Source organism: Ctenocephalides felis, unplaced genomic scaffold, assembly GCF_003426905.1.
Source record: "Ctenocephalides felis isolate EL2017-DRISC unplaced genomic scaffold, ASM342690v1 CF-g0.4_SCAFFOLD_01604, whole genome shotgun sequence".
In the NCBI taxonomy this organism is placed as follows: domain Eukaryota; kingdom Metazoa; phylum Arthropoda; class Insecta; order Siphonaptera; family Pulicidae; genus Ctenocephalides; species Ctenocephalides felis.
Window position 1 is genome coordinate 34,528,909 of NW_020537758.1, and position 15,488 is coordinate 34,544,396.

The 15,488-nt window shown below is 27.0% G+C and overlaps 2 protein-coding genes across 2 annotated transcripts in view; one reads left to right on the top strand and one right to left on the bottom strand.

Annotated features, from left to right (window-relative positions):
• The first annotated feature begins 565 nt into the window (after nucleotides 1-565).
• LOC113373198 lies at nucleotides 566-1,846 on the top strand. Its single transcript, XM_026613508.1, has 3 exons — nucleotides 566-641; nucleotides 699-922; nucleotides 1,432-1,846. The coding sequence occupies exons 2-3, from the start codon at nucleotides 713-715 to the stop codon at nucleotides 1,672-1,674; spliced, it is 453 nt and encodes a 150-aa protein (XP_026469293.1). The 5' UTR covers nucleotides 566-641; nucleotides 699-712; the 3' UTR covers nucleotides 1,675-1,846.
• A 1,685-nt stretch (nucleotides 1,847-3,531) lies between these two features.
• The window catches only part of LOC113373653, a gene marked incomplete in the record, with an annotated part of 118,503 nt that continues 106,546 nt past the window's right edge, over nucleotides 3,532-15,488 (bottom strand). The window contains 1 exon segment of the mRNA XM_026613937.1: nucleotides 3,532-4,990. Coding sequence (XP_026469722.1) covers nucleotides 3,532-4,977 — 1,446 coding nt within the window.

The window sequence follows — 15,488 nt, forward strand, 5'->3', positions numbered from 1 at the left end:
CAAAAAGTTTGTAGTCCTTGTAAAAACATGAGTTTAATTTGTATAAAAACGATATTTATATTAAAGAAGTGTATCACTATTGTTTTAAACACTAAATCATCACTGTTTTAAGTCAACAAATTGTTCACTTTTAATATAAATTAATTATCAGCACAAACACACCAACGTCAAAGAAGTGAACGCTTCGATTGTGTTTAACTTTCTGGGTGTTAGTAAGCTTTGCTTGCTGGAGGAATGGTGGGGGAATGTTTGTTGATATTGTACTAATAAAATAATATTTAAACATTTAATTAAAATAATAATGATTGCATAAAATTCTTTATTGGTAATTGTAACCAAAACAACTTTGTTTTAATAAGTAAAATGACAATAAACATTATAATCAAAATGACGTTTCTGCAACTTCAGGTGAAACCAGAGGTGCCCTCTCAGGAGTACCAACGGCACTCCCTTCATAGGTCGTTGACATATTCTGTATGTAAAATAGCTTTATTGGTTTTTACTTTATCCATATATATTTATATATGTATAACTGAATCTCACAAAAAATAGTTTTAATTAGTTAAAACAAAATTTAAAACGTTTGCTGAATTATTTTCTCCCACAATTATTAAAACCAAAGTGCCAAATCATCTGTTAAGGTATATTGTCAAATTCATCTATCCATTATAACTGTACTCATCATTTAATTTTTTTAGGGGTATCTATTATAATGGCTGCAAATACTATTTCCACAGATGTTCAAATAAGATATTTGTTACAATGGTTTTCTGAATGGAGTGATCTCCAGCGAAGTGATTTTTTACCGATACTTGCAGAACAAATTGGATCATCTTCAAATTCTATTTACATGAATGGTGTTGTGAATTCTTTAGCAAATGCAACGTGTGATGATAAGCCTATGAATTTATTTCAATGTCGGGTAATACTGTGTTTTTTATTGTAATCGGTTATTCGAATAATAGTTAGAAAAAGATTGTTATTTATTGATTTATATAAGCTCACAGACTTAATAAGAAAATACGTCAATCTAAAATTATATATGTAAATATGCTTTAGAGTACTGAAAAATGATACAGAATTTCACAAATATTGAAGTTTCAATATTGCTATTGAGTTTCGAGAAATACAACACAATCGCAATGTATTAACTTGCACATGACTCATATGATAAACCGAAATAATGAAAAATTTGAGGAATTATGGAAATATTATATATTGACAACTTTTTGTTTATTCAATCAAGTCGTATTGTTTTTATATGCCAATGAATATACACAGACCCATTTTTACTTTATAGTTTGCACATTATTGGAATAATTTGCACATCTTAAAAAATCTTTAAAAAAAATGGATAAACAAAGACATTTTATTATGTTTTCATTGTTTAATTAGTTTATTATTATGAATGATTTTATTTATGATTATTAGGTAAAATTGTTCCGAGGATGGACAGCCAATTGGACAGCTGATGAAATGAAAAGGCTAGCAGAAAAATTCAGCGAGATTGATTCAAGCTTTGGAGAAAAACTAGCGGATGAGCTGAGCCCCAAAACAAATAAGGACGATAAAACTGAAAATCCACCAGAACCAGCAGAGCCCCAGGGTATTGAAGATGTTACAGAAAATATCAATGCTGTGGATAATATTGATAAAAGCATGATAACTGCTTAATTATGAATTTTCTATCACATCAATATTATCCTCAGGTAACTATGAGAAACATTCATTCCACTATTGTTTGGGAAATATTTTAAAGATCGATTTTTATTGAATATTATTTAAAGAAAAAATACCATGCTCAGTATTTTAAGAAACTGAATTTAGATATCTAGTGAAAAATGTATGCAGCATTTCTAATGGTTGTGATATCGAAATCTTATAAAGTATTGAATATTTTAATAATATTCTAGATTATATATTTAGCATTTTAATAATATTAATTATATTGAGTTTTAAATTGATTTAAAACTTACAAAAATTAATCGACATGTATTGTAGATATACATTCCAGTGAAATATAACATCCTAGTATATATCATTTCTAAATTGTAATATCTATACCTTGAAACTTGTTATTTCATTGGATCTGGGATGGATAGGGTTATTTACTATTTTACCCAAATTGTATTTATTACCAGTTGATTGAAAAATATATATTTATACTAAAAAACTTTGTTTTTATAAAGAGAAACACTATTCATTAATATAATGAATGTTATGCATTAAAACAAAAGTATTCAAAACATTGTTTTTATTTAATATGTTTTCAGTGATTTAAAACTCTTAAATAAATTTCTCAAATACCTAATTTTATTTTAATAGTTTACTATTGTTTGGATATATGTGAAAGACATTAGCATTGGCATTGCATTATAATAATCAAGATCTATTGTGGATATGCAAAGATGCTAAAAGAATCTTCTGTTTTTGGAATGAGAAACTCACTTATATTGAACCAATTTCCTTCATAACGTTTTTAATTTATTTTGAATAAATATTGTAATGTCTGTGAGAGCCATATGTAACAGAAATTTATCTATGAAGTTGTCCAGATTATTTGCCTACTCTTTGATGCATTTTGAAAATATTACAAAATTTTTTAAAACTAAATATAATAAATGCACAAAAAGTTATTTGCCAATCCGATTAAAATTTTACTATATATATCGTCAATTTCTGATCGCCTAAAATTGTGACAAACAAATTTAAAATAAATCTCTTTGTTTGCAAATTATATATCTAAATGTACAACATTATTTGCGCATAAAATTTGAAATCATTTAACAAGCAATAAAATAAATCATATACTAAATAACTATGGTAATAATATATTTTTATTAAGCACGATAATTGCTACGTACATGCTTTTACGTAGCAATTATTACGTAGTTTATAAACACGAAAAGCCTTTTAGTTATATTTTATATAAGCTACAACTATATTATTATTCTAAAAATACTCAAATTTATAGTAGTTTTTAAAAACCAACGACAAAATTAGATAAGTATCACGCATCTTTCATGTGTAGTGGAATGAAAAAAAAAATTAAAAAACACATTTAAAAATTCAAAAAACAGCTAGTCTACACAATTTAATATCGGCGTTTTAATTTTGGTCATTTTAGGTAATTAAAGTCAAGTTATATTATAATTGATTTATAAATTAATTTATTAAATCGCATCGTTTATAAAATATGTGTAGCAATGTGGAAAAAAACTTAAAAAATATACATTTAAAAATAAAAAACTGCTTGTCTACAATTTAATTTTGGTCCTTGTGTTATTGGAGTCGAGATATATTAATTAATTCACAATTTTGATAAAAAGTTTATCGAAAAAAATATCGAAATCATTCAGAACAGCACCCAACTTATCTATTAACAGTTTTTAGTTATAGAACCAAATAATTAACAGATTTCTAAATTTACTGGCTAATCCAGTAAATTATTATAATATTAAATTAAAATTTCACAAATGTACGTTTATTCCATTAAATAAAATCAAGATATTTTATTATAATTTTCTAAATTCAAATTAAACATTTCTCGGAAAATTTATCAGCATGTTGTGATGCGTGCGCTTGAGCAAATTTGATAAAATCATCGTGATTATGATGAAAATTGCTCAGCATGTATTCTATGAAACAGCAGAAATATACGTTCCGACTTGTCCATGGAACATTACAGTCAACTCCTTCTGGACCATTGAGCCGGAAATCCCCAGTGGTCCTTGTGGAACCTTGAACCAGGGATATATTTTCCGGAGGACCAGTTTTGAAAAAATATGAAACCACACCGGATCTATCACAGCGGGTTCTTCTACCTTGAGGAGATTCTACAAAAAGATACTCGTTAGTTGTTTTACGCCTTCCGGCATGTATTTTAATAAAAACATCTTCATTTTTTCTTTCAGTTTCTTTGCCTTCCAAATTGGCAATTTGGAAGCAAACTTCACCGCTACTCATGAACTCCTTGGCGTACTCAGGTAAAGTTTCATAAGCAGCAGACAAAGATGCCCTAAGTTGGCTGTCGACTGCTGTATAGTTTGGAGAATGCCGCAAAGTATACATTGGGTATGCCAGACGAAATTTGGCTTCATCTGCGTTTGGATAATCTGCAAGATGTCCATATACGTATAAATACGCACGTATTTTACAAGATAGGCTTGGTATGTGTTCGATCAAGAGTTGAAGTTGTAAAATATCCAGTTTTTTATCGACGGCATCCACAACCAGGTCACGCGCAATATTTTGTCCTAATGACTCACTTACTTGGTAGGCTTGCTCCATTAGATCAGGATATGCGATTGGTGGATTGTTTTTAAACGATGACCAAATTAAGTGTTTGGCAACTTTGGCAAAACCCTCTTTTTCTTCTTGAGTCAGTGATTGATCGCTCAAATATTGCTTAATGTGCTGAAATAGTTTTTTGTAATTTTCCACACCAGCTTGACTTTCTTGTGATAACGCATTGTAAAATAAAATTTTATGGGTTATATTAGTTTTAACCCTGGTGCAATAATCCAAGATGTGATCGAAACCTTCAGTTCCATTAACAACGTAATTCACGACACAATTAATATTTCCTTGATCATAAAGTTGAGGACAAGTTCTCTCTACCAGCTCGTAATCATCTTTCAGCAAAGCTTCAGAGCATTGCTCCATATTATGATGTCCATCCAGATACGCCTTCAAATTTGATTGATTAATATTAGGACAAGAAGCCACGATATTATTAGCGATAGTTTTAAATATTTTTAAGGCATCCGTATAATCTGACATAATTTTATCAAAACTTGGGTCGTCTATGTGGTCATAAATCTCTAATTTACTATTATCTAAATTATCCAAAGCTTTTTTGATAGTTTCCTCATTGCAAAGATGATTTTCCTTGGAATTGCGGTGGCTTCTTGCTGATTGACTACAGTATATAGAGCATAAAATGATGATAAAAAATGTGATTTTGAACTGCCACATTTTGCAGCGATATGTCTGAAACGCAAAAATATAATTATAGATTTATATAAAATTAGAAAACGAGAAAAAATTACAGAGAATTATATGCAATTCATTTATATTGTGAATCAAGGAACATCGAATGAAACGGTAGTTTTAGTTAAGAAATACAAAATACCTATTAACAACGAATCTAGTTCGATATATTAACAGCTAAGTAGAATTAGTAATCAAAATTATTTGAAAAAAAATAAAAGAATTCAAATTAGTTTTAATATATTCAGCATATTCAGTTGAAAAAAATCTTGCGTATGAATCAGTTTAAAGTATAAAGTTAGTATTGATAATTCAACATATTATCAAAAATATGTTAGAGCTCAGTAATTAGGTAAAAATCCATCAGAACAGCTTTTAAGAAAGTATTTCTGTTAATAAATGTATTTTATACTATTTAGAACTTAGGCATATTTTATTTAAGAACCATGATAAAAGTAACATAATTCCATAAATAAAAGACCAAATTGAAATCATTAATTGAATTTAAACAAACTATGAACAGTTACAATAAAAAAAGTCTGATCATACAGCGATATATGCAAACTTAGATCATTAATACATTTTTAGCATTTCTGTCTTTTTATAAAATACTAATATTATTAATTTAATGCTAAATAAAATTACATTAAAATACTAAGGCAAGTAAAAGCATTCTAAAAAACAACAATATGTACATAATTTTTTCTTTGATTTTCTAAACAACCAATGTGGACAATTTGAAGAGATATTTGATGAATAAAGCTATCTGAATATTAATGATATATGTTAGTAATGCATATTTTAAGTACTTAAGTAAACTATATGCTCGATATATCAAACATTAAACTACGAAAAGAAGTTATAAATATTTTGGATTCTTATGAAAGCAAGTCAAAAATATTTTGGGAAAATTTACACTTAATTTGCGTTAGGGTTTATATATTTCTTAAAATTATATCTCTTGCGTAACAAGATAAAATGCATTAAAATTAAATATAAAACGTAAAATGATTTAAATATCATTTATAATATATCATGTAATAGCAGAAAAATGTGTTTAATTAATAGACCTTTCAAGTTTACTTTTGGCACGAGGGAAAGTTACGACCTAATATTTGTTTCATGCAAAGATATGATTGACTTTTTTTAAATATTTAGTAACAAATTTACACGTATTTATGAAATCTTATATATGTATAATATTTATATAATACTTATATATTTTGATGAATTACTTTGAAAAAAGTTTCGACAATAGCGAAGAAAAAGTTTGTGTACCGTAGGGACGTGAAAATAATTTAATTTTTATATAGATATGACTAAAAGTATTTTAAAAATATATAGATAAAACTAAGGTTTAGAATATCATTAAGTAAGTTTATTAGAAAAAATATAAAACCGAAGCTGTCTTTCAGATTTGTGATGTCACAATTTGTAGTGCCTGATTATTAAGAAAATAAAGATTAAATTATGGAAAAGTTGCAGTTATAAACGGTTCATAATTAAGAGTATAGCTGTTAAAGTTATTGCATTTTGATTCACATAATATATGTGACAGTGAGTTGAAAATATTAATATACAATAAGATTAGTATATCTCATTTTAGACTATCATATCTGCTGAAAATTATTTGAGTTTATAAGATAAAAGATTCCAAAATCAATTTTTTGTGTAGGTGCCAAAATTGGCTAATTGGACGTGCTTCAAACACAGCATTGCTTAAAATTTGTTATGTATGATCGTTTTTTTATATTGTACAATTTTAAGTTTTAACGGCAGAAGGAATTCGAACAAGCTATAATTGAAAATTATAAGAGAAAAATCATATTTAATTTTAGAAACTGAATCAGAAGTGGTGGTATATTTTGGCTTGTGGAGAATACTACACACAAATGGAGTGAATTTAAGTTGACAGTAATCTTAGTAACTTAGATTTTAAATTCCAGCAAAAATAATTGATTAGTTATTATCCTAAATATTTTAAATATTAAGATTTCTGTAGATTGCAAATTTTTGATTTAGAAAGATTTCAAATAACTACAGAAATTCTATGAAACAAAATTAGTTTTTACTGTAAAATACATTTGCAATGAATATTTTGGTCAATATTCAGTAATATTGCTTTCTAACATTTCATTCATTATTTAATATTTTCAATATTATTACCTAGATTCACTTAAAGTATTAATTAAAAGTATTGTTGTTTCTACTTTCTCCGATAGATGTTACAACTAGCCCCAAATACTGGAGCAAATTAGCTCGAATTATTGTTATGCATTATTATCAATTATTGTTATCAATTATTATCCATTAAAAGTATTGTTGTTACTACTTCCTCCGATAGATGTTACAACTAGCCCCAAATACTGGAGCAAATTAGCTCCAAGTTAGATTAAGTATGTCATGATTTCATATATCAAAACAAAAAATTGATGCATAATAAAAACATCATTGAATTACAAAGTTTTGAATTTTAATTAAATACACTTATAATTATGTATGAAAATGCTCTCCACAGTACTTTATCTAGAAAACGATTAATTGGAAAATAATGAACATCAGTTAAAGAGTTATTTTTAACTTCCCGTAGGGTAAGTTATTGTAATGGGCCGAAAATCGGAATTGAAAATTTTTACATTTCTCGACGTTTTGAAGGTTTCTGAACGTTTTGGCATACCTCAGAAAAAATGGATGTGTGTGTGTGTGTGTGTGTGTGTGTGTGTGTGTGTGTATGTATGTATGGATACAAATTTTCGCCCACGTTTTCGGGCGTACGGATTAACCGATTTGAATAATTTAAAAAACATTCGATTCCTATTGATAAGGAGAAGAGCTGATTAGTTTTTGGCAAAGGCAGGTCCAGCAGTTACGGAGATAAAGAGCAAAGAGTGCAGAAAATAGAAATCGAGTTTTTGAGAGAACGGAGCATCCGATTTGAATGATCTAAAAAACATGCAATTAGTAATGATTGGGAGAAGGGGTTATTAGTTTTTCGCAAAGGCAGGCCCAGCCATTTCGGAGATACAGAGCTAAATGTGCAAAAAATGGCAGTTTTTGAGAGAATTAAGCGTCCGATTCAATTGATTCAAAGAACTTTCTGCTTGTCTTAACAAAATAATTGATTTTGGAAAAAAAAAATTGCACCATTTTTTTTTTTTTTTTAAATTTTTTAAATTTTTTGTATATCGAAAATAAATCAGATTTTATTTTTAATTCTGACTATAGTTCTAATATACTTTAAACAAATAATTTCAACTCTGCAATTCAGTTTATATAATTCTTATAAATATTAGACAAGGTTACAATATTTATAATAATCTTTTTGAAAACATTCAATATTCCTCGAACATTTCGTTCCAGCTCGAACGGGAAGTTCCAGCAATTTGCCTTAAGGCACGATGCCACCCACCCCACTAGTTATTTGATAATTTGGTAATCAGTAGATCACAAAATATGATAATTAAAAAAACTGTTACAACAAGCCTCTAGCACCCCTATTAGAGAAGATTAAGCGTGTTTATAAATAAAACATGAAATAATTAAAATAATGTCAATGCAGCATCGTAATATATAATAATACAGTATGAAATGAATTACATAAATTCATCTTTGTAAATGGTCACTATGTTTGAAGCACATAAATTTATTTTTATGTTCCAGAATTGAGGAAAAAACTAGCACTGTGCATACCAGCATATATATATATATATATATATATATATATATATATATATATATATATGAAATATATACATATAGTTAATTTATTCATGGTTCAAATTGGGGCAGCAGTTAAGGATCCTTGTTCAGAAAATTATACTGGATCAAAATTAAGGAAAAAGAGGAAAGAGAAAATTATATTATCTAATACAGATTCGAAATATAGAGTAAGTCAAGTTAAATGGCAAATGTCCATTATCATAATACGATATAATCAATAACCATATATTTATTATTAAAAAAAATTGATCTGCCACAAAAGAAGATATCGGTGCAAATCATTTAAGAAAATATTTTAAACGTTTATTACTTGTATTTGCTATTGTGCAAATGTTATAAATTCAATGATTCACAAAAATACAAGTGATATATATGAAAATTACATAACATAACACTGGTTCTATTAATTCTATTTAGTATACTTACCATATTATTGTCATTAAACTATTTGATAAGTTGCATTAACTAAACTGCACACTTAGTTGTTATTCACTTACTGATCGCCTGTTATGATTACATGTGGCGATGCTTGTATATATTTTTGTGCCTTCCGATAATTTCTACGTCATGTAACCTTCAATATGATTAAATATGACCCCAAGATCCTGCATTCGTGTTTTGCCTCGTCACAAATTGGAAATTTGTGATTTATGGACTCTTGGATGAAAAATATAAGCGCTGTGTTTATAGGAACTAATAGATTTATCGTAAGCAACAGGTATTGTTTGAAACAATACAGCTTCCAATTAACTAGAATTTATTGAACTGATAAAATATTAAATGTAATTGAGGCTTACATTATGACTTTTGAAATTCGAGCATGTAGTTGTAAATTTGATCTATTGTAAAATATAAATAATTTATGCCACCGAAGTTGGTACTACACACAAATTACATAATATTCACAGAATTTAAAAAATTTCCCATACGTTTTTACAAGCAATGTTAACAAAACAAAAAAAAGTACCATCCAGACCTCTGTACGATTTTGCTCTAGGTGGTGGCCCTTTTAAAAATAAATATGATCACAATATTCGGTTATAAAGTTATTAACGTTTTTTAAGATAGCAAGATTATGGTTAGGTTGTGCTATTTGTGCCTTTAATTGTGCCTTCATTGCACTATAAATTATGTATAATTCTAGGTTAAGTTTGCAATAACATCATGCTAGGACGTCCAATTCGATTTAGACGTTTTTAAGTACTACCAAATATTTCCATATGAAATAGGAGCAAATACTACTAAAAAACAATGAAAATTAAAAAAATCAAAAGATATGCGACTTCTATGAATTGTCTTGAAGGTTCTATTTTACATAAATAGACTCAAAGATCAATAATTATGGTAACTTCATCCTAATATTTTTTAAAAAAAATTACGCATGTTATATTTGATTTTCAAGTTTTTTGCAATTATATTTTTTTATTTGCATTGTGTTCTTGTCAGAAATTCTGAATATGAATTATAACCAGTTCTAAAATCCTGCTAACAAATGCTGCATTCAAAAACATCTTGTTGTAATGGGCCGAAAATCGGAATTGAAAAATTTTTTTTTATTGGATCGACTGTTCAAAAACAAACAATTATTAATATATGATCATACACACTTAAAACGATCAAACTATTTATTTATCGACTGACTGTGCAAAAAGCAAACAAATTAATAATACACGCATACAAATGATCAAATATTTTATCCAAATTATTGATTTTTCATTTTGCATACGGCACATATTATGATAAAGTTTTTGCCCCTTGTGGTATTTTTGTTGCTCGAGTAATTTGAGCAAAAATTTTTGTTTCTCATTGTAACATGTTTGTTATTGTAATTAAATTTGATTATTGTTTCCTTCAAATTTTACTTTAATAACATATTCTTGTCATACTGTTAATTACAAAATCAAGGTATATGAGATATGGAAATAATATATCAATAAGAAAAAAATAAATATTTTGTTTTTGATTATTGGCAAAAAATTCAAAGCTTTTATTTTGTTGACATGTTATTTTGTATTTGCCCTATAAAAAGCACATTATTATAAAGGTTCTTGATCATCTAGGTAATCCTCCACTTCTGGAAGATGTAGAAACCCTGTAATTCCTTATGGAGCTACTTGATAGTTTATAAAAATTTATTGTGACTTTAGTATAACTAATACGTACAATATTTTATCATAAAAATAAACAAATGTTGAGACTTATTTTGGATAGAAGCATCTGCAGTTAATATACAATGAATGTAACAAATGAAAAAAACACTATCGAGTCCAAAGGAATTTATTCTTCAAGGTTCGAATCTTCCTGACAAAATAGATTGACTCACACAGACATTTGCTCTATACAAGAGAAAAAAGTTCTCATTTTGAATTAATTTGACGAGTAAATATTAGAATAAAAAGTAGCATTTATTTATGAGCAATTTTAGATTCGAACTTTGGAGAAAGTAAAATCAGAGTCGATTAATCAACCGATAGATAAAAATCATCATTTTTGTTACAAAGTCATATGATATCATATAGTAGTATATATGATATCATATTGAAGTATTTTCAAAATATTTGTTTTATGCGGTTGACATAAATATGACAACAAAAAAATGTAGTTAAAATTTAGAAGTTATTTATTTGAGCAAAACATCAACAGGATACAAATTTTTAAATTTGTATGTCTGTATATATATTTTTGTTCTGCTCTGTAAAGATAAAAAAAATTATATAATCTAGATTTTTAAGCAAGGGTGGTTCTTGATTCTTACAAACCCGAAATTAAAAAAGTAACTAGCCGAATTTATTGAGTTCTTTTTGCTTCTACTATTTTGGAGAATCGATTCTTCAAACATTTAGAAAATTTGACAAATACAGTATGATTTTAACATATGACGAATAAGTATGATTTATTTTCATTGGCAGAACTATTCTCAAAATGGATATTATATGCAGAATTACTGGCAAAATCGTTCTGGAAACAAAATTTAATTCGCTAAATACAAATTAATAAAATAATTCAAAGATATATTTTGAAGGTAAATATGTTTATTTATTAAAGTTATTTTGCGTGAAATAGATTTCATTATTTTATTAAATTATTTATGAAAGTAATTTTTTGTCCTCGATTTTATTACTGCACTCAGGCAATTAATTTCAGGTCAGATGTTTATTTACTTAAATTAAAAAAATTATAAATAAAATTTAGGAAAAATGATAGTTTATACACCGTATCTAAGAAAAGGAAACTTTAAATTCTGTTTGCGCGCTGGTAGAGTGCAAATTGTTACTTGACATTGACTCATTGTCAACAGTAGTAGAAAGAGTAATCATGTAATTGAACTAATTTAGCTCTCAGATGGAAAATGTTGAGGCTTGTTTTGCGAGAATGATTATACCAGAGAGGGAATTTGCAACAATTTACACATAAAAATAATAACAATATATATGAACTCAAAGAACTGGTGTATGTGCACAAACGTGCAGCATTAAGATGCTCTTTTTTGATAAAAATGAACTTTATTTAGATTTAAATATTTTCGACAAATTAGTCGAATTAAAAGGATATAATTATAGGGATAATAGAGATTAGTAGTAAGTGTCTCATTTTAACAATGACTATTGATCGGATAAGAATATTCTTCTTAGAAAAATATGTTAGCTACGGAAAGATGGCGGCCATGGCGCTATTCTTTATATATAGAGTGAAAAATTTAGGATGTTGTGATTGCTTGCCTTATGAAGGACCAATTGTAAATACTTTGATTATAACTGTATATATTTATTTTATATTAATAACAAGTTATAAGTATATTTACAATAATTTTAATACTGTTTTTGATTACGTTCTGACTGATTGATTGATTTGTATAAATTTCGATAGATGATTTTTTGTTTATATATCGATATAACCGCATGCTTTGATTGGCGCGAACATAGAGTATGGAATATAACAAAATAAATATAAATGTTCTAGTGAGTAATTAATGTACTTGTAAATAAGGAGATCACATATAGAAATCAAAAGCTTCAACGACAGTTAATAAAAGTTTTTAAAGTTATAAGGATATCAACGTGTGTTAATAAAGAATGGCCAGAGACTTAACAAATAATTTTTTTTCATACCAAATGCACTAATATTGTGTAGATAATCAAAATTGTCACCTTGAGAATTATAAAACCGGATTACATAATTTCAGTCTTTCGATCAGGTTCTTGTAATATAGAGGTCTGGATCAATGCATTCAAGTAGTCTTATACAATCCTCTCTCAAGTGGTCAAACAGCTTACATAGCACACATTACATCCTTTTTTACGAAAATGCAAAAAAATTATTATGATCTTATTTTCTTAATTAATTTTCTCTTCATAAATGCACGATATAAAATCATAAATCAGATTATATTTTTAAATGTATGCGATATATATGCTACACGTCAGTTTGACAAAACAGATAAAATTGCTATTAGAAATTTAATAACAGCTATTATTATATTATTTTTAACATATAAGAATTATTACAAATACAAGCTATAGGACAACTATCCTATAACTAAATATAGCCAATATATAGTAATCCTATACTATTATTAACATGAAAATTAACGAAACTACTATTCCAAAATCTGTTTTTCTAATTTGGATCAAATATTGTAGAAAAAATATTGCAATGAAGAAAGTTGTAGATACCAAATCAAGAATTAATTAAAAAATGTATTAAAAAAATCGCATGTACAATGAGATTATATTTAAGAATCTGGATCTGGTTTTGAAGAGGAAGATGTTGCGATGTGCAAGAGTTTCAACTTAAAATAAAATAATATATTATTATCTTCTATAAAAAATAAAAATAATTTTTCTTACCATTGTATACAAACAAACTACTAATATATAAATTTATGATTATATATAAGTTATTTATATTTGCTTAAAAAGTTTAAAATATTCTTGAAAAAAGATATTATTATGCTAACAAGATAAAATACCTAGTAAGTAATATAAAGATTTTTTCTTCAATTTTAGTTATATATGCTGTATTGAGCGCTGCTTATTTGTAAAGACGACGTTACTATTTGGAAGAAATTCATTAATTGTCTTTCTGTAAATTAAAAAAACGAAATTTATTCAATACAAAAGTCGAGAGATATAATTTAGATTTATTAAAAAAGTCTTGTGAATATGAGAATCTGGATGAACCCTGATCTCCCCTATAATATCTATATAAATGATGAAGAGAAGTTGAATAAATCGCAATGCAGTTTTAAACAGAGAAGTGAATAATATAAGTGAGTAAATTAGAGCTATTTTTATAAGTGCACACGTAGAAAAAACAGTGTTTCGCGTTTTTAAAGATTTATAAATTATATTATAAGTAAATACATATATATAATATTTTAATAATTAATTTAAATGTTTGTATACTAAGACAAAAATATAAGTTCAAGATGTATTTATTTATTTGTATTAATTATAGTGCATATTATTATGCAATTATTAATAAAAAATTGGATCACAAGAAATGCTACACATTTTAGAGAAAAAATTGTTCTCCGATTTGCGAATATTTTTCATATTCCTCATTTTTATTCCAAATTTTAGTACTCAGGAACACAATTTATCATATTAAATACAACTGAAATTAAAAGTTTTAAATAAAAATGAGTTTAAAAATATATAACTATATAATTATGCTGTAAATTAATGAAGTTGAATAAGTATTGAAAATTTTGACAATATAAAAGCAACCTTTAGTTTCTGTTTTATTCATAGCTATTTATTATTTGTATAGTATTTATACTTTAAAATAATTAGTAAGATGTATTATAATATAGGTTAAAACGTATTTAATATGAAGCAAGTATAGGGTTAAGGTTATTAACGAGCTTGATTTAAAATAATTAAAATAATTAAATTGATACTAAATATTAGTAAAACTTCTTAACATATATCATTAATTATAATAATTTATGAAATTTTAATTACAAAAAATTAAAACAATGAAATTTTATATTACTTCTGCAGGTATCGAATATGTCAATAAAAATAACTTTACTTGTTGGATTTATTATTTCAACGGGTTGCATTTCTTCGGATGATGTAAATGAAGATTTGTGCGGTAGAATCGATCTGGATGGACCAGTCCAGGCCATTCAATACAAATTAGAAAATCTCTACACTGGAACAGAAAAAGAAACAGATTCCAGTGTAAAAGAAATCAAATCAAATTTGAAGATCTTTCTTTAAAAGCTGATAAAATATCGGATGATTGTGAACGGAAGACTCCTAAACTCCTTGGTTTTATCAACCAGATGAACCAGGCCAAACAATGCATAGAAGCTTTATCGAAAAGAAATCAGGCGGAGGCCCAAACTGAATGTCAATCTGTACACGATGAAGCTAAACTTAATTTTGTAGTTCGTTCTGTAGCTAATAATGCCGAAGGCTATGAAGAAATTCTCGAATGTGCTCATACATTTACAGATTTAGTGCAAAGAGTGAAGATTTATAGAGCTATACTTCGGGAATGGGATAAAGGAGATGAAAATACAAACAGGAAATTTTTGTTACCGTACAGTATTTGATTAAAGAGAAAAATGCACCAGTGAGAGACCTACGCGATATTTTAAAAACCATTGCTGTACGTTCGATCTTAGATAAAAATTTGAAATTCACAAATTCTACCTTGATGAATGAATTATTCGATTACGACTATATAATTGCAATTGCAGTAGTTGATGAACTTATGACCAAACTTTACAACCAAAACAAACATACTGCTAAACACTTGCTCTA

What these genes read in the sequence shown, in the direction of transcription:
- LOC113373198 (XM_026613508.1), top strand. Translation starts at nt 713, where the DNA reads ATGGCTGCAAATACTATTTCCACAGATGTTCAAATAAGATATTTGTTA. An exon ending in TGAATTTATTTCAATGTCGG is followed by an intron (nt 923 to 1,431) that starts GTAATACTGTGT and finishes TATGATTATTAG; the next exon opens with GTAAAATTGTTCCGAGGATG.